The following is a 25445-nucleotide window of genomic DNA, read 5'->3' on the forward strand; positions in this document are numbered from 1 at the left end:
GGCGTATGTTGATTAAGTATTTTTTAAGTATGTAGTTTGCGTTAACCAGTATGCCAATTAATTGCAACTGTTCTACTATGTTTCAAGGTACAGAGCTTACCACAATTTTTTTTTTGAAAATTCAATAAAATATCGAATAATTACTCCAATTCTGACCTCAACTCGCATTTTTGTGTACTCTGACAATATGATTGTATACCCAGATTCAGTTCTGTCAATATATTTTATAACTGAACATTACTCTTGGTGCACGTTTGATTTTATCTGAGCACGCTTCTTCACAGATCCGTTGGCGTGTAAATCGAACCTATCGCCCACCGCGAACGAATTTGTTTCGATCTATTGAAGCCATGATTTGACGCAATTACTTTTAACCGACTACAAAAGTGTTATGTTGTGACTACATAATATCATTACACTTATATATATATATACTAGCTGACCCAGCAAACGTTGTTTTGCCGATTTTTTTTCTAGTTGTATGTATTTTTAATGCCACATTCTAATGTTCACATTCTAACAAATCAATTTCGTCCAAAATTTAAAATATTTTTTTTTAGTGTGAGCAACCCTTAACACTTAGGGGTATGAAAAATAGATGTTGTTCTATTCTCAGACCTACCCAATATGTATACAAAATTTCATAAAAATCGCTCGAGCCGTTTCGGAGGAGTATGGTAACTAACATCGTGACATGGGAATTTTATATATTAGATAGACAACAGATTATGATACTAGCTGTCCCAGCAAGGGTTCTTTTGCCGTATAAATTTGTTCTTGGGAATAAACAAAATAGGGCTATGAAAAAAGGATGTTTTCCTATTCTCAGCCCTACCCGAATCAGTTTCATACAGCGTGTTACAAGAATTTTATATATTTGATATATCTTCTAGGGCAATTATGTAAATTTAATGAGCTTGCCAGAATGTGAGTTTATCAAGTATGGATGGATGTACTCATTTATTTTTGTTTTAAGTTATCACCTTTCAATAAAACGAGTTCAAATGTGAAGAGCAACTCATTACGCAATAGATCTTGATATCAGTAGCAGTTCATTAATTGTCGAACCTGATCGTGTAAGCTCTCTCTCGCGATATTTACGACGACAGACCAGTTATACATCATCATGTCATAAATTTTATAGACGCAATTTCCTGCTTACAAAATTTACGTACAAGTTAGTGTCGATCCACATATTTTTGGAAAAAATGTTCACCTTACCTGATACAACGTCAGAACTAGCGCTCACTGTTGAAAAAATAGTTAGACGATAATTCTATGAGTGGAATAGAATAACTGTTTTGTTGGCGATACCTCACAGTACATCCTTAATTCGCAGATGATGAAAAAAGTTCCATTTTAGCAGGCAGACTGTTACAAGGCTGTTCCTCAGCTGTTTTGTTGTTTGCAGTGTCAGGTAAGGTAAACATTTTTTTAATACACATGTGAATCTAAACAAAACTTGTAGGTAATCAAATAATTTGTCAGTTTTGTAATAGTGATTGGCACTTACCGTTGCGTATTCGGCGCAGATGTCGATAGAGTTGATAAAGTCGCAGACTTCGTCGACTGACCAGGCGGAGAGGCGCGCGCGGGCTTCGGCACAGAGGCACTCGCCACGCGCATCAATACGATCTAAGAAAAGAAGAAAAAGTTTATGCATATTATTATTAGCCTTCTTGTTATAATTTTTTCTATTTTTTTATTTCAATATAATACAGGCAATCTAAAGAATACTTTTTGTAGTTATAAGCCAAGAATATTGGATTAATTCATATCTTTGCTATTTATAACGTCGTAAAACTTGGGTGCATATTTTATAATCATTCAGAATCTTGTTTTTGTTACTAATAATTCGTTACGATTTAGAGTTTTTAATTAAATACTCCGTGTTATGACAACACTTCGAAAAGTAAATTACAATACAACGTTAGCCTATGGACTGAAAGAGACTGGGAAAGTACCGATTGCAGCTAAACCCTCGGACTCTTTAGTTCTCCGTCGTCCTTGTCCGGAAAATTTATAAATAGATATATAAGTTAGGGCCTGGTTCACCTTATAAGTTCCCGTTAAATTATTTGACAGAGTTCTTCACAAATAATGTCAAGTTTACCTGCCAAATAGCGGCTAATCAGGGATAGTGCTACAGGCGATAACTATAGATTGTAATACTGACCATCATTAGACACTCTGTCCCTGTCATCACTGTCGCTCCTAGTGCTGGGGCTGGCGGAGAGGCGCGCGCGCTTGGCCGCGCTCTCGCCCGCCGCCGACAGGTCCAGCGGCGAGTGCTCCGGCGCGCCCGCGCCCGTGCGCTTGCGCCGCGACCGCCCGCCACGACCCACCCGCGATATCGCCAGCAGAGTCTAGGGAAAGTAAAACATGGATTAGTTAATGGTATTAAGTCAAGTAGGGAAGAGGTTTGGGAATCCAAACGAAACTTATTTAAATTGTTAGATGTTCCATATTAAGGTTTCGTTCAAGTTTATAGGGGGAAAATTAGCATGTAACATGAGTTTTGATTTTTAATTGAATGTTGACTGCGTTATTTCCTTCTTGGTTATATTTAATTTGGAATCAGAACGTAGTATGAACGCTGCCAAGTTTTAATAAACATGTTTCATTTTCATTATGTTTAAGCTTTCAATAGATGATGAGATTCGAAACAAATCTCCCGGCCAGCTGGTTACGAAGCTACTTATTAAAAAACTCAATTACAGAGAAGTCCATCAAGCGACGCATACAGTACAACGTTAAGCAAACATGAAAGGCGAGCCAGAAGGCTATTATCTGATCGAGAGCACTCTCGTATCGTAAGTGGCGAGCATTCATCATAATAACGTTCCGAGCGTCACGCTCCGCGCCCGCGGGTCAAATTGCAATCTATCTTTTTTAATTGCCACGCGTACTAAAAAAGGCGAATGCGGGGTAATTCTGAATAAAATTCAGACAGAGGCGCGCGCGCGTGAAATGAACACGGTTGTTATAGTGCGCTGCGCGTGCGCCGGCCAGCGCCTACCCGCTACGTGCTGAAGCAGAGCCACCGCAATAAATCTTACGGATTTATTTCCGCGTCGCCCCTGTTTCTCTTTACAGGTGAAAATAAATTTAAACCACTATTTATAGATCATTTTAATCGTAAAAAGAGACGTAACAAATCACGGGCCGACATCAATTTAATCTCAATTGCGTATCATATGATATTACTAAAGACACGTGATGACCACTTTATGTCGCTGCAATTTTGCTAGAAAGTTGAAATCGAATAACTGTTATGATTCCACGCTGCAATTTTATCGTATCTCTTATTGCACTCGTGTGCAAAAAGTCAACTAATTTTAAAGTCGAGTTGTGTTTCGATTTCACATCCCATCACTAGCGTGTCGCGGGGCGAGCCGGCGCGCATGCGCGGCGCGTGCCGCGGCCAATTAGTGCAGCTCCAGTTCCTTTTACAGTGGAGAGTCGAGTCGAGACGGTTCGCTGGCGAGCAGGGGGCGGGGCAACACTATTACCCTGCCGATTGTACGCGCACCGCACGCTCAGCAGACGAGCGGCAATTAACACTCTCTCTGCCGTGTCTATGCAACACCGGAGGAAGTGTAAAGGTCGTGAGCATTATCAGATTTAATTGCCTCCATTATTACTGGAAAGGAAGCGGGATGCCCACCGCGCATTATGATTTTAAAGAGGTCCAAATTAACATAAACGAGGCACGCTCGATGAAGATGCCTCGCGCGATAACGCCTTATGAATTTTACGAGACATTTTAATCACAGCCGTGAACTATGAAACGGTGTATGATGTGTAATTAAAACAGGAAGGTCAGTGAGCACTTGTGTATATAATTAATATGAATTACAAATGTACTCTTTTGAAATGAAAACTCATCTGACCGTAAATTATTTCATAGGGGCAGTGGCCTTGTCTTAAGTAAGGTACATTATGAAGTAATAAATACGAAACTGTTTTTTTTTTCTTATAATATAATTAACTTAAGAAATTGCTGGGTAATAATTATAGGGATTTATGTAACGTATCATTCCCAATTGTTTATGATTTGAAACTTCCTGTCTGAATGCAGTATTATGTTTCGAAAATAATAATGCTTAAAATAAAAGTATTGAGAATCGAAATTGTCTCTTATTATCCTAAATAAAGAAAGTTACTTTTGAATTAGGGTAATGAAAACCACAATGCCTTTCTAAATTACGTGTAATCGTTTTGAGAAACTATTACTCTTTAGCTGAACTACCCACACTATGATTTGTCCAAATTTTAAGTGATCAAATTTTCCTTATGACTTTGTTTTGTTTGATACAGGCTAATCGGTCAGTCAGTAAAAGGCAAAATACTTTATCTATGGCTATAGAAATAAAACACTTGTGAGTCAAAAGGAACTTATAGCAGCAATTTCTGGACTCGCACTGATCATGCAGGAGCGAGGTTGAAAAGCTACTAAAATATTTCAGTCCTTGGTATAGTAGATACGAAACAAACAAACACCTACTTCGTGCCCTGGGCGTGTTTAGAATTAGCTTTTCACTTCGTAACCTAATAAAGTGGTGGCAAAAGCTTATTCAAGATATTGCATCTCTCTACTCTCCACTTACTGAAAAACAGATATTGAGAGCTTACAATCACGATTAAACTTAAAACTGCTACCGCTAAAGGTATAAAACAGAGTCGCCGATCTATTTATAGTGTTCCGTCTCGCTTCCACAACTTCCATATTCTTATTTTAAGGTGTCTGTTTCGTCTATTTCTTACCTTAGTGGAGCTCATATCCAGCATGACAGGGAAGGCTGGCAGCCGCGGCGGACCTCCTTGCTTGCTAGCCAGCTTCGTGAACAGGCCGCCGAGGGGCGCGTCCGTAGCGTCCTGCGCGGGCGCAGCTGTGCGCACCTCGGTGAAGCCATTCATGCGGTGGTAGTAGCTGGGTATAGAGAAACGCATACTTAATTACAATAAGGAGCTTAAAGATAAAAGGTATACACAATTTCTAAAAATGAGTATAAGTAGGAATGAGACTAATAATAAATGGTGTGGAAAAAGATACTCGAATCTAAGATTTGGTGTTAAGTGGAATGTAAGGACCATGCAACATAGAAACCAAACTACTACTACACCTCGCTTAACTTCTCTTAGTTGAGCACTAGACCAGTAAGGAATTATTGTCATGGCAAGCTTTAATACTAGCCAGATCTAGCGCGGGGACAATCGACAACAATAGAAAAGAATACATAAGAGTAATCCCTTATCTAAAATATTCGACACATCCAAAGTTTGATGTTTTAAACTGTTTGTTAATTACCCAAATAATAGCGGTTATTTTGAATTCCTAAAATTAGCGCCGAATGTGACCTTCGACCCCAGTGAACACGATTTCATTTCTCATGACATTTATACATCTTTAAAATCTGGTTTTATGATTGACTTATAAACATAAATTTCTAAATTTTCACATTTACGACGATACCTCATTATGAGTTACATCAAAAATGAGTCGTTAATTAGCTATTTAATTGGCTAATCCTATTTTTGCGATAAGAAATCGTGTATTTAAATATTAATCCTGATCTTATACACTTCTAAGTCGCCGCCATAAATAATTCAATTTGCCAATATTAATTAAAATTAGAGCTCTGAAAATGAGGTTTTATGTCGAATCAAAGTTATGTTGAAATAGTATTTGATATATGGCCGTCACTATATGCTAATAACAATAAATTAACCATTCCGTTGATAATATCTGTGTGTGTCTGTGCTATCAAAACAATTTTAGTGCTACAGTTATTTGATGAAAATTAATGAGTTTAACGTTGATCTTAATGACGCCTGGCCACAATAAAATATTGGATTTATTACCTCATCTCACACCCTGTTTAGTTAAGTTCATCTCAAGTGAATAAGTCCAAGAAAAGGTGACAAATTGTCGCTACATTTTTATGGAGCTGACAAAACTATAAATAACAAAACGATGGCCATACTTTATTCTGTTTTTATAGCATCGAGAAATAAAAACAATTTTCTCACAGTTCTATATGATATTTAAGACCCGCCTCTAACGCATTGCACGACAGAAATTCCATTTAACGAATGCAAATAGAAACGACAGCCGGCGCCCATGTTGTCGTATTTGGTAATTAAAATAGACAAAGTTCAGCGACCGCAGATGACCAATTCATTAATATAACATAAGTTCACACGGAGAGCTTCGGTTCTCACGAATCATGTAAATTTGTCGACTAAACGTAAGTTTTCAAATCGATTAATATGCTAATCGATGTTGGGCATCACTAGCATCGGTCGGTGAACCGCGGGTCGCATACTATTGTGACACAGACCGTGTGAAAAATGATTGATGAATGCGAGTATCGAATCAAGAATCGATAATCGGAAACGGATTATTCGATAAGGACAGCGCGTTGGCTGAGGAATTTTAAACATGTTTCTATAAATTGATGCAAGTAATTATTTTAATTAAGACAAGGTTAATGTCGTTACTTCTGGACTACAAATGTTTTTAATTCCGAGTTCTAATTTTGAATTTAATCGTCATAACCATCATTAATTTGTGTTTTATAGCTGTCAATTATTAATCATAATTCGTCGGTTCATATACCTACACGGGTACACGTGCCTTGCAAAAACACAAATCAAAAAACGAGATACATTTCAAAACAAAATTTTATCGATCATCGAGTGTCACTTACCGAGACAATTATAGAATTGATAAGGCAAAAGAAAAGGAGTCACTCTATTTAATTTTATGTTACTTTAAAAACCATTGCAGTCTTAGTGCAAGCAAGCAAATGTCTGATCAACGAATGCTTGTTTTAAGACTGGGTGCCATTGTGCATGTGATTTTACTGTTTATGAAACCCCCAAAAAAATATTAAAAACCCTTTGTGAGGGGGTCGTTTAGAAATACGATTGCACGGATAGCCTAGTAGTTGAGCTGCCGAAACCCACTGAGCTCGACGTTTCGTTTCGACGGGTTCGATCCCCGTGTAAGACTAACTATTGTGTGATCCACAAATGCATGTCCTGAGCCTAGGTCTATTTGTGCATGTGACTTGAATGTTTGTGAAACCTCCAGCGACATAAGTATTAAATTAGTTACTGAGGCAGTCGTTTTAATAGAATAAAAGTGAAACTAACTCGTTGTTGTTATGTGTGTTGTATCTGGCGGCGAGGGAGCGCATGATGTCCGAGTAGTTGCGCGGCGGGTGCGCCGGCGCCGGCTGTGCGGGCGCGTGCGGGCTGCCGCGCTCGGGCGGCGTGCCGGGGTAAGAGGATGTCGACGGGGTCACGCTACGGGACCTGAGAAATATTAACACTTGAATATTCAATACACTAACATATAAAAATGTTATTAGGGATGAAGAAAACAGGAATTTTGTTACGTAGTGTTGAAAAAGTCCATATCATTTGGAGACTAAATCGAGAGGAAATAGTGTATTGTGAAAGGTCGTGTCTTTGGGACTCATTATTCTTAAAGTTAAGATTTAACCTAAAATATTCAAGCTTAACGTAGCTTTCTGTCAGGAGATCCATGGATCCTTTACAATGCTACTTTTTACTAGATCGTTTATTTACTAAAGTTAGGTGTGTATTGATACCTGGATGCGTTGGAGTCATGCGGGCTAAGGCGCTCGCTTTTGACGTGTGCGTGCGCGGGCGCAGGGGTCGGCGTCGGCGGCGGTGCGTGCGCGGGCGACGCCGCATCGCGCGCGCACCGCCGGCCGCCCCCGCCGCCGCCGCCGCCGCCTTCACCTATGGACAAAGAAAAGGATTTATTAGAAAGGCTACTTAAAAATGAAAATGGAAGATCAAGTCCTGTTTCCGAAGTTAAAAATCATAATTGATTAGCTTTTGGCAGCGGCTCCACCCCCTCAACCAAATTTCGTCCTGGTGGTTTTTAGGTGAAAGAGGAACAACCATCCATCTACCTCTTAAGGTATAGCCGCTGCAGTTGTAGAAGTGATAGGCACAGAGCGGCATAGAGCGGTATCTCTCTCACAATACACCAACAGTATTAGTTTAATAAGTGGTTGTAGGCCTCAAGAAAGCTTAATGTCAAATTTCGTGTCGATTAGGTAAATATTTATTAATTTAAAAAATAAACAAATGTTTACTTTTTTAAATTCCTCCTAAGGCTTAGCTAGGAATATGTACATCCCTACAACTGAGTTAGATGGAGCTTCGGCCACCGGTGACTGACTAATGTCTATAGGATCGATGCCCCTCTTGGTAAATTATGAGAATTATGCATATAAAAATAGGTCGATAAATATTTGATGTAAGTACACCAATGTCTTATGTATGTGTCAAAAACGTGTTTAAACAATGACAGACAATGACAAAGTCTTTCACAGTGTCAATATGAGAGTCGACAACATAATCACGTAAAGACTCATGGATATTCATAACTTTGGATCCTACTGAAGTATTCATTCATTCACTCAGTCATTCAATGATCAGCTCATTGTGTATTTAGACGCCGTTGAAGCTTACATTAATTAGTAATTTCTTTCGCTATGCGTTCCCTTATATTTCATTGAGCTTTTCACCAAGCCACGAGGTTAAGAAACGATTCATTTTTTCTCTCTGCATCTTTATAAATACATACCTAAATGTAAGGCCTTAGTTTAGTAACAATAACCAGTAGCTTACTGACTACTGCAAAAATACAATATTCCTTGGCAAAACGTATTTGTAAGCGTTAAAAAAGATAACCTCACGAACAATTAGTGGCGGGAAGAGTTGACAGAATCCGGTTTCCAGCGGTCTTTAACACTCAAAACAACGTATCATATATAGCTATAGTATGCGTAGCATATATTTAAATACATTGTACAAAGCGTCTGTTTCGGTAGCATGAAGATCCTACTTGATTCTTTGTGGCAGAAAACCCAAAAAGGCGAAATAGCTTTCAGTTCAATAATACCAAGAGAGAAAATTTCTGACAGTAAAAAAGAAAGTGATAAAAAGGCTTAATCGATAAATTTCAGCTGGAGTGAATTCAAATGTCTATATGTGTTTTTTTTTAATAATTCTTTCTAGTTGGTTTTGTTAAAGGTACATAACTAAAATAAAACTAATAAACCGAAAAATAAACCGCTTAAACATTAACGTCATCAACATTTATTTCAAAGTTGAAGTATAGTTTTTAGAACGACGTGTTATCCAGAAGCTCGATCACACTGTAAGTGATACATCCTGGACTACACTTCAAGGGCAGACGAACAATCTCTGAATACATTCTGACAGTGTCTCCGAGGTGTCCACGGCTCAGTGCTCGGCATCCCGGCACTAAGATAGGATCTCGCGGCACGTTTGATCGTGGACCGAGAGCGAAACTTGACTTTGCCCCGATCTCCGCAATCTACGGAATTAATGAGCACTCGAGGTGTGAAGTGTCAACGATAGCAAAAGAAATGCGTAGCTGCGATTTACGAAATACCTTTGTGATTTTGATAAAATAACGTCACGTTCCTTTTAGAGGTTGTTGGTTGGCTATTAATATTTTTATTTGATATGTTTAAGTGGACGATTAAAAGGTGAAAATAGAAGCCCACTTATGAAGACCTTGATATGACAGATGCGTAAAGCAAGATTTCATTTTTTTTACAATTTATAATTAAAAGAGTTAAATACGTCAAAAGATCTCCAATTATAAAAACAAAAGCGACTTTTTAACAATTTTAAAATCATAAAAACATATACGCTAAAATTAAACACTTCATCACCCAAATTACAGTAGAAACCTCGCTGACACCACAACCTGTCACATCTGAAGTTCCCGATAAATCACAGGTGATTCATAGTGCGAACAACCAGCTCCTTGTCACAACAACACGAAATTAAAGTAATTAACAACACCTTTTAAGCACGTAACAGTTTCACTCTCCTCTCAGTAACATAATATTTTTAAACTACCTTTTCGCCCGCGGCTTCGCCCGCGTCGTGGTCGGTTATATCGCGTTTCCAAGAGAACTCTTCAAAAGTCCGGGATAAAAACTATCTTATGTTCTTTCTCAAGGTCAACTCTATCTGTGTACTAAATTTCATTAGAACAGTTCTGTGGTTTAGACGTGAAAGCGTAACAGACAGACAGACACAGTTACTTTTGCATTTATAATATTAGTAGGGAAGTAGGGATGGTACTTTTAAGGGGCATTTTTGATAGCAGTTATGATAATGTTAATGTCATTATTAATGTGCGTAAACATGGAGATTTGCATGTCATTCGTATGATGACAGATTTTTTTGACCCAAAAGGTAATGTTTGTTAAAAGAAAGTGACGCGTTTATGTGATGTTTGCCAAGTGACATGCTTTATGTGAGAAAGGCGAAGTTTAAAGTGTCAAAGTGATTCTCAGCTGTTAATTTATTCGTCAGTTTAGATAATGTAATAAATATGTTTGACGAAAAAAGATATGTTTAAGTTTAAGACAGTTTTATGACATGATTTGTGCCATTTGATTATTTGATGTAAATAATACGTATTTTTTAAACTATTATATTTCTAAGTAAAGTCTCTCTTAGAGAGTAAGATATTCTGAATAAATGTAACGGATTATTGAGTAATAGTGATGCGACATTTAAATTTTAATATCCATTGTCAGTTTCCAATTTAAAAACGAAGTCTATTGACCGACCACAACGTGTTACCATAACGTGTAATATTACGAGAAAATTATAATAAATTGACGTGTTTATGAAAAGAGTCGGCCGACGTAGGCGGCAGCCATTTTGTTGTAGAATGATATACGCAACTGTAATGATAACATAATATTTATAAAGAGATTATAGACCACATACGAAGAAGAATGAATATCACAATATATGGTTAGATCCGGTTCATATTTAAACAAATTTCGGACTCTACAATCGAAGTGGGAGTTCCGTGGGTTCATGATATGGTTCAAAAAGTTGATCTACATAAATATGTTGTTTTCTTTAATATTACAGATGTGTGGTATCATTTATCAGGCTTTTCGATCTGATAAAAGATTGGGGCGAAGTTGGAAGACTATATCTATTTACTGTTGGTGTAAGCCCACGTAGCATGTTATGTGCGTGTTCCGAAGAATAGGCCACCCTGTCTACGCTCGTGGGTGTCTTTCATGGCGTCTCTGATTGTCAAACAAATTGACAGCCAGAGTGATAATTGAAACGCACTGAGTCCACACAGCGTGTTGATAACAAAAACCGTTAATTCTCCTGTTAATTAGTGGACTACTACAAGTTTTACGACAAGTATTTAATATTTCCGGACAAAAAAAAAATTGTAGCTAAAAAAAAATCAAAGGAAAAAATCTTGATTGCAAGACGATATTTAATCACATACGAATAAAGCACACATTAAAAAAAAAGTTAAAATTTCGCAGGAAGCGATCGGTGTTTGATCGCGACCAATGAACGGTGGCTTCCGGCGCCAAAGCGAAGCTCTATAATGAGAGGAAATGTCCCGTTAGAGTGGCCTTGTGTGGTCACAACACACCTGTGCCTTTACCATGAGCTCATACACCGAGACTTTTAACTGCGGAAGGGAGACGCCAATATACGCGATGTAGAGCTCTATCCCGCTCCCACATGACAACAGTCTCTGTATAAGGGTCCATGGTAAACACACCTGGTCATGTCAACTGATTATCTAAATACTTAGCATGTGAATATGAGAATGTCGTTTGAATATGGAAGGTTCGTTCGAATTTTGAATTGGTGCGCAAGAGTCGATTCTAGTAAGTTGTTTGGGGATTGCATTTTAAATTACGTTTGCTTTTGTATTCATGTATAGATTATTGCGGTATTCAATAATAAGGGTCAGTAGTGAGTGAAATATTGTCTAGAACTTTAGAATGTTTGACGGGTAAAATGTTTTTATGTTAAGCAAAAAGGCCTATAAAATATATTCAAGCTGGCACGTCGATATGTCTGAAATAAAGTATAATAAAATTTCATTTTTACGTATTTCATTATTTTAAATTTCCACAGCCAATATTAATTACAAAACAGGATCCTTTCAACAATCGTATCGCTATTTGACAGTTAACCACGTACCAAAGTATAATTAACATTTAGTTCAATATAACTGGCGGTAATGCACCGTGTAACACCAACATTGTTACCGGCTAAGCATTTGACTTGACACCTTCATTGCGTGTGTGGTCTAAGCGACCAAATGTCGCGAAAATAAAAGTATCATTTTGAAAATGGTTTATTCATTTGTTTTCTAGTTTAAAAATGTAAGACAGAATTCCTCTATTTTGTGGTAGGTGTATGTGTGTTTATATTTTGATAGTAGCATTTTTATATAGATACTCACGGTTAGTGATAGTTATATTCTATGCTATTCTAAATATTTATCTTGCTTTTCAATAAGGGGACGAGTATACAGATCAGATTTTCGAATAAAACGATACCAGTTACAGAAAGATACGATATTATTTATTTGGAAAGGAAATATTACCGATAATTCCGAATCATACACGCGTAGCTATTTAATTTATTAATTAATTTTAAACTCTCTAGTCAAATCAAAATTACGCTCGCTGTTGTGTTACGGCGTCCTGACTGGTAGGGTCAGCAGCGTCGTCAAACAAGGTACCGTTGGCAGCACCTGACACGAATGACGGCACGTCCACCAAACAGACTGCCTAAGTGATCGGTACCGTTCACAAATATGTACTCACTGCGCTGTGATTATCAAGTGCGGGTCTCTCCGACCACCGATGTGGTATTGAAGGGTTAAGGCGTATTTATATATTTCGAATTATATTTTGATTCATAAATATATTTTACAGCTATTAAAAAAAAATATTTCGCTAAGTTATAATGGGTAGCTTAAGTTCATTTATTTATCCTAATGATATCTAATTCAATATTAAAAATGATATTATAGTTAAGTAAATAAAGTTAAGTATAGTTAGTTATTAAAATTCACATGTAAAGTCTCCCAATGCATCACTTAAGGATAGGTAAAAACAATTTTTAGCCTAATATTTTTTTAAGTTTTAGAGCTCAAATTCTAGTCATTTAGGCAAAGGCTGTCATCAGTATTCAATATAACAAAGTACTTAATAATGAATCTTATAAGGCCTCTACGCACAACAACCGCATCCATCTCTTCATGATTCCTCGTCGATGTTTTACGTTGATCAAACAAAGATCGGCATTCACAATGAATGTTGACCGAGGTATCGTCGAGAGGCTGCGAGCGGTGAACCGCGCCCGCTTCGGGGAAATGAAGAGCTTAAGAGAATGACAAACTAACGGAGAGGGAGCTGGCCACTGGCCACTTGTTTGAAAACGTCGAAATGAGTTTGTATATCTACAGATACAGTTGGTTCGAGTAGTTGGAATTACATAATAGGTGCTTTAAAAAGTTAACTTTAAACTAAGGTTTAAGGATTGAAATTTTGTGATGGAGTTGACTTGTTATGGTAAATGGAACATTTTTGTGATCAAAAAAATCAATGGAGTTGGCAATACCTGGTATAGGGCAATTTCAGTTATCCTAAGATGCTTTCGTCTCAAATCTTGCAATCGTTTCACTAACACACTCACACACAAATGTTTCTTACTTAAAACAACCCCTTTTTTGTGTCGGGGGTCAAAAAAAGTCTTCACATATTTTCTTGATTCACCAATTTGTAATCAATTTAAGATCAAAACTAGACAGTTTTGACAAAGAAGGGTTAACCCTACAGGTGCTGCTACACGTGTGGCCCAACCTATCGCACTTGCCTACGAATTAGGGTTGACAACTTAATCATCCTTAATATCATGTGACATGTTTAGCCATGCTTTTTAGACAGCGTTCAGACAGGAATACGAAGCTATGTTACTAATAAGTTTTTAAGGAACAATATAGGTAATGCATAACAAAACTCAAAATGATGAAGCGATTCTATTGTTTTTCAAGAAATTTCTCAATTTGCAACGTATTCGTATAATCGGAATAAAAAAGATGTTTGTATGCCAGTCCAATAATTATTTATCAATGACTTAAGCCGTCAAAATTGTAACGAAATTTTTGACTACATAAATCCTTTCTTGGATTCTTATCACGCACACTACCTACTGCATTCGCGTTAAAAATATTATCATGGAAGAAAGATTACTGTACAAGCAAATAAAAAAAAAACAAAGAAGTGTTGGTTTTGGCCAAAATTGGATATAATAATTATAACTCAGCTGTCTATAAATATTCTCTTAATAAGGAATATTGATTTATTTACTTTCGAATTTAAAAACGTGATTATTTTACTAAAATGATGATATATCGCAGTCAACGGTTAATCAACATAAAAAGTGTAAAAACTTGTGTTAAGTATTAATTTTGTCGGATTTACAAAATTATATTATTAATAATAAAAACATCTGGTCTGTTTACTAAATAACTATGATTAATAACGACAGATAACTCATAATTTACAATTAATATTTTAAGAAATATGATTTTGCGGGAAATCCTAAATTTCATTTAAAAAGTAGTTTTTCCACTAATTTCTACTCAAGACTTTGCAACGATTGTCATATTTAATAACCTTATTTTAACCTTAAAGAAAATTTACAAATGAGGGACTTAAAGTTTCATACTATAGGCATTAAAAACACAAGCTAAAACGCATTCGTAGATCAAAGTAGCTTTCGAGTAATACAATTCCACCACCTTTAAAAAATCTCTAAGAAAAAAAATACTTAATCATTTATCAAGTAACACTTTTCTATTTGATATCCTCTCCACACTATCATGTTCACCTGTTGTTTACCCAGCCGAGGGTCGAACCTCAAACACTGTTTGACTACCCACCTGCGACTCGACGGCCTTGGGGGTCGCTTAGTCAAAAAATAAATAAAACATAGTAACTGAAATCTGATAGTAATTTTATCAAAAGTGAACTTTAACTAGAATTTTATGATCATAAAATGTATTGTTACTTTAAAAAAAAAGACTACTAAGATACCTATACAAGTAAAATAAGTTTCTATCGTTCAAAATATGTCAATCATAGTTTAATTGAGAAACTTAATAAATAACCTATAAACTAATTAACAAAAAAGTTTGCCAATCACCTCATCATAGCAAAATATCCTAAGCGACGGGTGTTTATTTTCAAAACAGCATCCAAAATTATACGAAAAACAGCAAACATTGAAACTCCAGTTACATTTTGAACCCTCAGTTTTCATATGCAGTTAACTAAACTTCAACGGCGCAGTGCCGTCAACAAAGCGCAGTGTTTTGTTTGCTGCCAACCACCTGCGCAACAGACTGGCGGCCTTGGGACTCAAGGAACGAAAGTTTTATTTTGTAAAAGACTGATTTATAACGGAGGTACAGTAGTTTAACTAAAAGTTAGTATTTATACCGTCTGATTTGTTACAGGCGGTGACGGAGACAGAAAATAGCGCTTCATTTTTTAAAAGTTCGAACTAATATGTATTTAGTACATATATTTCATTCATTAATTTTTAAATTTCATAAAATAAAAGTATGTTCGAAAAAAAAGAACATCAAAAGTCGAACTCTCATTTAAAACTAACAACTTTTTAAGCGCTCCGGAACACAAAATCCAAAGTGCATAACATTATGCCATCCAAAGAGGTGCGTACGCAAACCAATGTAACACACTAACACAAACATTGACAGACCACGTCACCTGTTTAACGCTAAACTGTTAGCGTCGTTAAGATTCCTCGGTATGGCCGGCTAGTGATGCGACCACTCGGCCATCGATTATCTAAACGGCCATCGACTACTGATAATCGAGTATAAACGTTTTAGTTTTTCTCGGAATTGATTTAATGAGAATCAATGTGTAGAATGATAATGAGTTTAATGAGCCTCGTTTAGTTTAAATGAACGGATTTTGAAGTTATATTTTTGTTGGTATGCTTCTAGTCCTTGCGTATTAAAATGATGTGTTGAACAATCTAAACAAAAATGTTCTAAAAACATTATATTTCCTGTTATTTTAATAAAGTAGGGTATGATTATTAGAGTACATAGTTAGATTACCAATTAAGCACACATTTAATCAGCAAACAAAATTTTAAATCAATCATTTCTCGGAATCGATTCCAGAAACCTGTAATCCATCACACGTAATTCTTTTAAATATGTGAGGGCCATCTCTAGGCCCTTAAATAAGGAGTGCCCTTGACGTGTGGCCAAACGTTTGTCTGTAAGAAAACATGTCCAGGAGGGCCAACCTCTCGACCGGACGAGAGAGCACCTGTGTGGTAGTTCGAGGGCTTAGTTTTGTTTTCTGATGGAAAACAAGACGTAGTTTAGGGTTAGGTCAATATTTTGATGGTATAGAATGATGTCTTGTTATCATTAGTGTGGTGTTCGTGTTTATGTTGTATTAATTTTGTTTAAGTTTCAATGATATAACGTGATCTTAAAAGATTTATATGATAAATGAAGAATATCTACGATAGAGCGAAGTCACTTGTTACAGGAATATTGTTCTGAAAAAATAGTAAACATTAATTTGGCCTAATTTTAGTCTTGAATGGTTTAGTTTACACCTTTATTACCTACAGAAGGATAGGAAGGAAAAGGAAATTTGGAGGAAGTAAGTTATTTATTTAGTCAGCGAGGCAGACCCAGACGGAGATGGCGGGACGACCTGGATTCGTTCTTACCGAACTGGTCACTCGCGGCTCTTGAGAGAGACAAATGGAACAGGAGTGGGGAGGCCTTTGCCCAGCAGTGGGGCATTCCAGGCTAGTAATAATAATAAGTTATTTACCAAATATTGAACAAATACTCAAGCAACCCTAAAGAAGGTAGGTAAAAAAGATACAAATTATACCGGTAGGTTATGTCTGGGTAAATATTTTACAGAACAGGTTGCATCGCAACAATCCTTTGAAAAGCAAAAAGTTTGAATATCTTGTTAAGATTCTACTCAGGTCTCGGTGTCTGCACGTAGGGTTGAACTGAATCCGCAATTAACCTGTATTTGCATTCGAACTAGCGACCCTGGCTGCGCGGGCGCACCGTTCGGGTTAGGGTACAGTCAACAACAAAATCAATATAAAAATTATTTTCAAAGTGCAGTCATGTACGAAGTTAGGAAGGTTGGTGTTGATGGTGATTTCGTACTCATTTTACTAACCAATTTTGTGGTTGATAGATTTGGTTGGATTTGTAAGGCAAGAGACAGAAGAGAATGTTATAAAAAAGGGAGGCCTATGCCCAGTAGTGGGTTATTCAAGGCTGAAGCTGATTTAGATGTTCTGTGAATCTGATATCCTTCAAAGACTTTTTTTGCTGACTGTGTGTAGAATTCGAAATATTTTGGACTTCGTCGGCGCTTCTGTCTTTTGTTTTTTTTTCGTTTCACATGACTTTATAGGCCTAAGAATGCCGGCTGCCTTTTGAATCCTAATAAGGTTTTATTTTGCTTAAAGGCTTCTTTTGTGATACCGACAATGGTGCTAAATACGTAATGTTATTTGGTTAAAATATTCATCACAACATAATTTATTTAGTCCGTAAAACAAGTTAAAACATTTGTAAAAATTTCCTCTAAAGATTTACTACTTTAAAATGAAATCCGATAGCCGTCAATCGATACAAATCATAAAACTAAAATTCACTAAAGAAATGTTAGCAAAGCTATGTGGGAACATAATCGGAGGGCCTACCAACTCTCGAAGGTCAAACATTCAAGTATTTTTTTTATTATTAAACGAGTAATAAACTTCTTGTCTATACTTCTTAGAGCATTCAAAAACCTCACAGTAAAGTGTCCAACAAATAAATGTAAAAATAAACATCAACGTTCGAGACACGCGTTAAACTTAATGCTATTATCCATTTACATAAATATAAAAATAACAGTTATATCAAAGGGGTATTTTTGAATAAAATTTAGAGTTATCAGACTTGAATTAGGTAAAAATTTTGTAAAAAATGAATATATACCGGTGGATATTTTTCTTATGCAATTTTACTACTAGCCTGTAAGTATATTATTTTAGAGAAAACTCTGCCTATGAAAAGGACACAACTAATATTAATTAGTGACAATTAAAAGTGACATTTTGATTTGCGATTTCAATTTTATTGATTGCTTATGTATTGGTTGATCCTATAACATATGTATTAACGGTTAAACTGTTTTAAAATTGATCACTAATACTCGAAGCTACAAGCAGAAGCAATATCATTCGTCAAAGATTCCATCACTTGTATTGAATGTTACATAATTGAAAACAAAATATTTTTCATTTAAAGTATTAAACAGGTATGTATGGAGATCGAAAACCATTATTTTGAATACTTTTTAATCTTTTATTGTAGAATACACACCGAAGATACAAACTAAATAGTCATTTGACATTTCATCCTTTTTAAGTTAATCATTTTTGTTAAAATATTTGGTATACATAAAAGTGACACCTAATTTAGCAATAGGAACGTTACGTTAAAATTCCAATAAACATAAATGATTATAACCATTGAAAACTAAAGATTTATGTAATACAATAAAGTTATATCCGAATAAAGTTTGCGGTGTTTCATTAATTTCGCATTTACTGCGTATCCAACTCGTTTGCCAAGTGCTTGACGTTTCGCGTTAAAATGTCAGAGGTTGGCAACCTTCGACCGGCGGTGAATCAATGCGAGTCGAACCTGCGTCTCACGACCCCCGTGACCTTGACCCTGACCTTGACACTGCGATGACGATTTTGTGTAAATATTGCGAGGTCTCGTATCATTGCTGCGAGAAATTGAGACTGTGTGTTTATAAAGAGGTCTGTTGGAGGTTTAGACGAGTGGTGTACATGAAAGCTTATAGATATATAAATATTGTTGTAAAATGAACGAACACTGACGAATAGCTCATGGGCTACCTGTTTTAACTACTAGTCAATTACCATAACTTTTTACAGTCTTCATACTTTAAACCAGCTTCTACCTCATAAACTAAATAAACTTTTAAAACAACTGTTACTTATTAACAATGTAGGTACGCATTAAGGATTCCTCTTTACAAATTGACAATTGTAAACTTACATTGTATGGGTGTTCCGTTAAGCAGTTACGTAGGAAATGTCAGAGGTGTGCAACCTTTGGTTCGAATGAATCAGCGCTCATCTCACGACCCTGCGACCTCCGTGACCCTGACTCACCTTGACTTACGACGAATATTTACGTTTTTAACGATATACATACATATAGTGACATAATTTCACCTTTATAACAAGGTGGTAAAGTCCATATTTGTTTATTCCTCGAAGATCCATTGAGGCCTCAATTTTCTTTAAAAATGTACGAAATATGTTGCCCTACTTGTAAAATTTTTGCTGACTCATTAGTTAGTTTATGTAAGCCATTAAACTAATTGGTTACGTTCGATAGATAGATATCGATTCGTTCAATTTGAACTTTTTACCTTCTACCGTTTGTTCCTTAGCTGTCAAAGATAATTATGAAGTGTGAATGTCAGATTCAGAATCAGGACACGTTTAGTTGGAGTCGTGAAAACTTGGTAAAATGGAAACAGTCCTTTAATAATAATTTCAAGATCTCGAATTCTATCTATCAGTCGATGGATGTTACAAAAGCGACCGCGCAGCCTATCTGCGGCGCGAGACCTAAGTATTCGCCGCGGCGCGAGACCCCTCTTATATAGGGAGCTTTGAGTTCACGCATGCGCGTAAGACTTAACTTTGGAATACAGAAAAAACGGATGTGGTAACCCTTTGGACCTGAGACCCAAACTAATTCTTCAGATAAACCGATATATTCACATCAAGACGGGAACTAAGAATAAAAGCAGGCACTTATAATATAGCACAAAGACATCACTTTGTAAAGACTTCCTACTGGCAATTGAGGGATTGTCTAATTTACCATATCCATGTCTATTGGTAATTAGTGACTCGCTACTTGCACTTCATCACATGCTTCACCGTTTTCTATCATACTTAATATTTCCCTATTTTCAATGAGCTCATAAATGTAAAACAAGTATGGAGTCTGTCAGTATTGCTAATGTTTGTGCGACTTTTATTAATCAACAACTGCAAGTTAATAAGCCATCTCTATCCTATTAATATTATACAAGTGAAAGTTTATATGTATCGATGTTTGTTCCTCTTTCACGCAAAAACCATTGAACAGATTTAGACGGGCCTGTTGGTCTAGTGGTTAGTGACCCTGACTGCTATACCGGAGGTCGTGGGTTCGATTCCCGCCCAGGGCAAATGTTGTGTGATGAGCATGATCATTTGTTCTGGTGTCTGGGTGTAATTTATCTATAATATGTATGTATTTAGAAATATATAAGTAAGTTTATCAGTTGTCTGGTTACCATAACACAAGCTCTGCTTAGCTAGGGATCAGATCACCGTGAGTGAGTTGTCCCAGGATATATATATATATATAAGATTTAGACGAAACTTGCTACAGAGATAGTTTTTATACCGATTTTATGTCCCGTGGGATCATTTTAAATTTCTGTAGCGGGCGGGCACGCGGGCAACAGTTAGTACCTAATATACCTATATAGGTCTTCTTAAATACCACGTATATAGCGAGATGCAATGACTAAGTGTATATAATAGAAGATGCGTCATAGCCGTGCATCTTCGCAATGACCTTATGCCCTCGACCTTGGGTAACAAGCGTTTATGTTTATATTTAAATTACACATACAATATTGTCTTGTTGTTGGTAATAATTGTGTTTTATGTACTGTAGCGGGTAGAGAGCGTCGTATTCAATGTAGGTTCAACTTGGTTTAAAATTACAGTTGTGATTTAGACAGTTTTAGAGTATAAGGAGGAAGATTTTTTGTTACCCAATTCCCAAAAAAAAATATGTTACAAAATGATAAGCAAAATATTTTTTTTTTTCGGCCGTGTCTTGTTATTTTCAATGCGTAAATGGATACTCAAGTTATATCGATATAGTTGCGATTCCGTCTCTAGTTAACTGTAGTTCCATTATTGTAAAACGATTAAAAGACAAGAAGCCTTCCATCCAAGAAATTTCAAACAAATACTGTCTTTTAAAAATTTACAAGAAGTCTGATATACCAGTAGATTTTAGTAAAATTTTAAATAAACATTTCTAACCCTACATATCATGAAATTCTATACAAACTTGGTAGTTTCAAGTTCAAACGCAGCGCAGATAAGACCGCAGCATCCTCCATGTTCGGCGGCGACGCTTGCCTTTAATTAGTGCCGTGTTTTATTTTATCGTTCATTAATAAAAATAACTAAGGTTTATTACTTGAGAATAACTAATGCACAAGTGTCAAGCGACAGATGCGTTGTTATTCCCAATTTGTATCAGTCGTTAAAACTGAGACCGATCAAAGAAAATGTCGTTTCGAAGCGTCGTCATTTGTTTTAAAGTGTTAAGGGCATTTTAGGAATGTTTTATATAATGAAAAACGTAAAAGGTCTTTGAGATGAGCAAATCGTTTGACTCAAATACGTAGACTGCTAATATCGACCAGTTTTCCAACCGTGGTTCTGCCGGTACATATTGCCTTAGAAACAAGCAGCTCAATTGTACAGCATATTTTATGTGAACATGCATATATTATAAAATAAATAACTTAATTAATAATTCGTGTCAAATCATCTGCGAGTTTGAATACCAAAATATACGTGATCTGATTGAACGGTTTCATCTTCTCCCTTTCCAAAAATATTTTGTTGATAGTCATGTTTGTGTTACTGATTTTGAAAACTTTCTTGATGGTCTTGACATTTTGTCAGTCTAAGCTAATTAAGAAGATTATAGCATTGTATTAATGCACACGATTTTGTCGTCACGGATGCGTATTTTTCAACTACAAGCAATACAACGTTTGATGCTCATCTATTTCTAGTCAGCATAAAGTTCAATACTATTTGAAATGCGCTTTTAAAATACATTGAACATGCTTGCAAACAGCATGACTCATTCTAAGGCGTTTTACGATTCAATCTGGCTCTTCACAATAGATTCTTACAATTTTGTTCGTTTGTACGCACTTATCCCAAACTACGGCCGTTTCGCCCACATTGTCGCGATTTCCTGCCGATTTCTAAAAAAAAAAACAGGTAACGTCAGGTACTTATTTTTTTAAAATCAGGTACTGATTTCTAAGAAAGGAGTTTTTATTTAAATGGTGGCCAGTGTCATTGTGTCAATAGTTTAAGGTTTAAAATTGTTAAGGGTGGTTTACGTTACATAGGGGTCGAATTGTAATGGTATTTAAAAGGTGAATTAGGAAGTACTCTAAAAGATTACTGGAATTGGATTGTCATGAATTATAGCAAAGATAGCCGAGTATTATTTCGAAGGTATTAATTATAATATTGGATCTTACGTAGTTAAAAGCAAAATAAACTGATATACTTATAGAAAGTAACAGATTAATCTATACTAATATATAAGGCTGAAGAGTTTATTTGTTGGTTTGAACGCGCTAATCTCAGGAACTACTGGTCTAAATTGAAAAAATATTTTTGCGTTGAATAGAACATTCATTGAGGAAGGCTTTAGGCTATAAACCATCACGCTGCGACTAATAGGAGCGAAGATACAATGGAAAATGTGAAAACAACAGGGCAGGTATAAATCATAACTTATATCTTCTACCCACGGGGACGAAGTCGCGGGCAACAGCTAGTTATGAATAAAATATTATTTATCTAGAGTACCTTTATATGAACTAATGTTTAAGTTGAATAAGTTTATACATAAAAGTCAATATTTAACTGTAATAGGCAACAATAACCTCTTGCTAATCCATCAGTTGACTCTGACAAGTGACGAGGGATGCCATCCCTACGATATTGTATAATTTGCCGCGACGAATTATTAACGAGAATTGTTGTTAAACTTATAATAATATAAAAGCCGACGTATATTACGAGTACTATGTTCTTTCAGATGGTAAGCGGATGAGTTCAAAAAGAGACCAAGAGTGCTAATCGATAGGCACTTTAACTCACTCGTAGTCTTAAGTTAGTGCAATCTAACATTCCCAAATGTGTTTCAGGATTCTGAGAATCAAGTTTTGATGACGTAAATTAAAATATATAATACTAGGTGTTACTGGATCACAAGCTTGTATAGATGAAAAAATTTACAGGTTTAAATAATATAGAATAGACTCTATTTTGTCATCACTTACTAACTTACTAATATTGAGAGATTTGTTAATATGCTTCTTTATTTGAGAAGAGAACTTTGCCAAACAGTGGGAAATAGACAGCTTGGTTGAAAGAACAAAATCAAAATCAAAAGTTTTTATTTCAAGTAGGCCGTGTTCCAGGCACTTTCAAAATGTTAAGGTGATGGCTCTAGTTGCTCTAGTGTAGCACAGTGAGGAACCTCCACTTCAAGACTTCCGCACTTCTTATAGATGAAACTTACTTGAACTTAGCCAAAATATCTTAGCCTTTAACTTAATCTGAAACTCTACTGCGGTAGGTCCATAAGCCTCCAGGAAATCGGAATCTAACAAACAATTGAGTCTATTGTTTAGCGAACCCTTGAACTAATCTCTGGTCCTTTATACCTGTCCCTTTCCCTGGCCCTTTCTTTGTCCCTAATTGGTCTGGTCGAGAAGACCCTTTGTACCTAAAGGTAAGGGTTGACCGTAAGGGATTTAGTTTCGCGCTTACCTGTTTGTGTATTTCGAAAGTTTTGTGTGTAACTGTGCATGTAGAGTAATTGAAGTTGTGTACGTGATGGTTGAGGTAGCGAGAGAATTTAACGTGCTTCTCATTGGTAAAGGAATGTTTGCATTATTTGAGTAACAATTTTTCTAGGAGTTGCTTTCAAATTTTAGGATGATCTATTTTTCTTTTCCGCAAGCTTTGTCCATAATTACTACTAAGGTATAAGTATTCAGAAAAATCGTAAAATTTGTACTTTGCTCGTATTTACTCCGTATTATAGTTAAGTAAAAGGTATTTTAAGTACTGATTCAGTAATCCAGATTCAAACTGATTTTTGTTACAAATTATCGTAAATATTTAAAGAAAAAACCTTGCCATTAGTTTCTTTTCTTGCATATACGACCTATACTATTAAAACTAATATTTAAATCTATAACAATAATATTAATAACAATCTTCAGCGACTACTGTTGAACAAAACTTGTAACGATAAAGTCCGTCGGCGCGCGTCGGCGGAACATCTCCCGAACAGAAGACATCAACGCGCAAACATAACGAGGTGCTAATCAATAACTATTCAAATAGCTTTATTTTGATTTTATTTTTTATTAATATTGAGCTTTTATTTCAGTAGTGGACTGTTAAACAGTTTTGTTTTAGAATATGATGTTATAGGTTTTGAAAATAGGTAGTGAAATAAATTTAACAAATACATTTTGCCTTTGCTTTTCATGGAATAGAAATAGATCTGATTTATTAAAAAAAGTTTAGAGGTATAAGCAAATAAAAGCCTAAAATTAATAGTTTCGTTGATAACATTTCATCCAAAATACCTAAGTTGATTTGATAAAACCGTAGCCTGCAAACTAATTTAGTCAAAGCTTTGCTTAATTTATAAACGTCACTATTTTTATTGCACAGTAAACTAGTACTTACGGTCATCTAATTCCTCCTCATAGTCCGAGAAACACCTGTCTTCCTTTAGCGCCTGGTTATCAGGCTGTTGATAAAACCTCTCCGATTTAATGTACATTTTGAGGTACATTACAATTGATCACAAACACACATAAGTTAAAAAGTCAAACCTTCCAAAATAAAGTATATAAACAAAATCACAGAAACCGTCAGCTCACTTCAAAATCAATTAAAAACAACACACACTCAATATTAAAAAAAATATAAACGTCAAAATCAAATGACATTTATTGACACGAAAGTTTCGAATTCAAAAAGTTTTCATCACATTTAAAAGAATTTATTAAACACTTTGGGGTAGTCGGGAAAGGTCGGCTTTGGAATTGGAACGTACGCGCGATCGGGCCGAGGTGCGCGCGAGCACTGGCCGACACGACCCGAACACCCGATGCCGCCGGACCTTTGACAAAAAAAAAGTACAACCGCACAGGTACGCTCACGTGGTGTTTTGTTTGAACCACTATTAATTGCTGTGGGAGTTTATTATACGAATATTCAATTATTTGACTTTGGGATCGAGTGTTTGGTGATTGATCGATTTGGTTGCTTTTTTTCTGAGATTTATTTTATTTCTGGTTGTAAAGAGTAAGTGAATTAAAAATGTTTTTCGTACGAAAATATTTTGTTTTATATTAGTGTTGTCTTTTGTAAGTCGAGGTCAACGCATTAGATGTAAAATTAACTATTCTTAAATATTTCTGGCGATGCAAAATAATATAACGATACATTATTTTTACCACGCTTGTATTTTTATACCAAAAAAAATAATATAGGTTAATAACCAGGAACTTATCATACAACTACCA

At 35.9% G+C, this 25445-nt stretch overlaps 1 protein-coding gene across 1 annotated transcript in view; it reads right to left on the minus strand.

Annotated features, from left to right (window-relative positions):
- The window catches only part of LOC113502032 (polyhomeotic-like protein 3), a 65760-nt gene extending 40570 nt beyond the window's left edge, over nucleotides 1–25190 (minus strand). The window contains exons 1-6 of the mRNA XM_026883397.1: nucleotides 24601–25190; nucleotides 7623–7776; nucleotides 7162–7323; nucleotides 4768–4933; nucleotides 2177–2366; nucleotides 1514–1635 (exon numbers count right to left, since the gene is read on the minus strand). Of these exons, the coding sequence (XP_026739198.1) occupies nucleotides 1514–1635; nucleotides 2177–2366; nucleotides 4768–4933; nucleotides 7162–7323; nucleotides 7623–7776; nucleotides 24601–24709 (903 nt within the window). The 5' untranslated portion in view covers nucleotides 24710–25190. The remainder of the gene's footprint in view (nucleotides 1–1513; nucleotides 1636–2176; nucleotides 2367–4767; nucleotides 4934–7161; nucleotides 7324–7622; nucleotides 7777–24600) is intronic.
- Between the last annotated feature and the right edge of the window lie 255 nt (nucleotides 25191–25445).

The sequence above is a fragment of the Trichoplusia ni genome, chromosome 16 (assembly GCF_003590095.1).
Source record: "Trichoplusia ni isolate ovarian cell line Hi5 chromosome 16, tn1, whole genome shotgun sequence".
NCBI classification, from domain to species: Eukaryota; Metazoa; Arthropoda; class Insecta; order Lepidoptera; family Noctuidae; genus Trichoplusia; species Trichoplusia ni.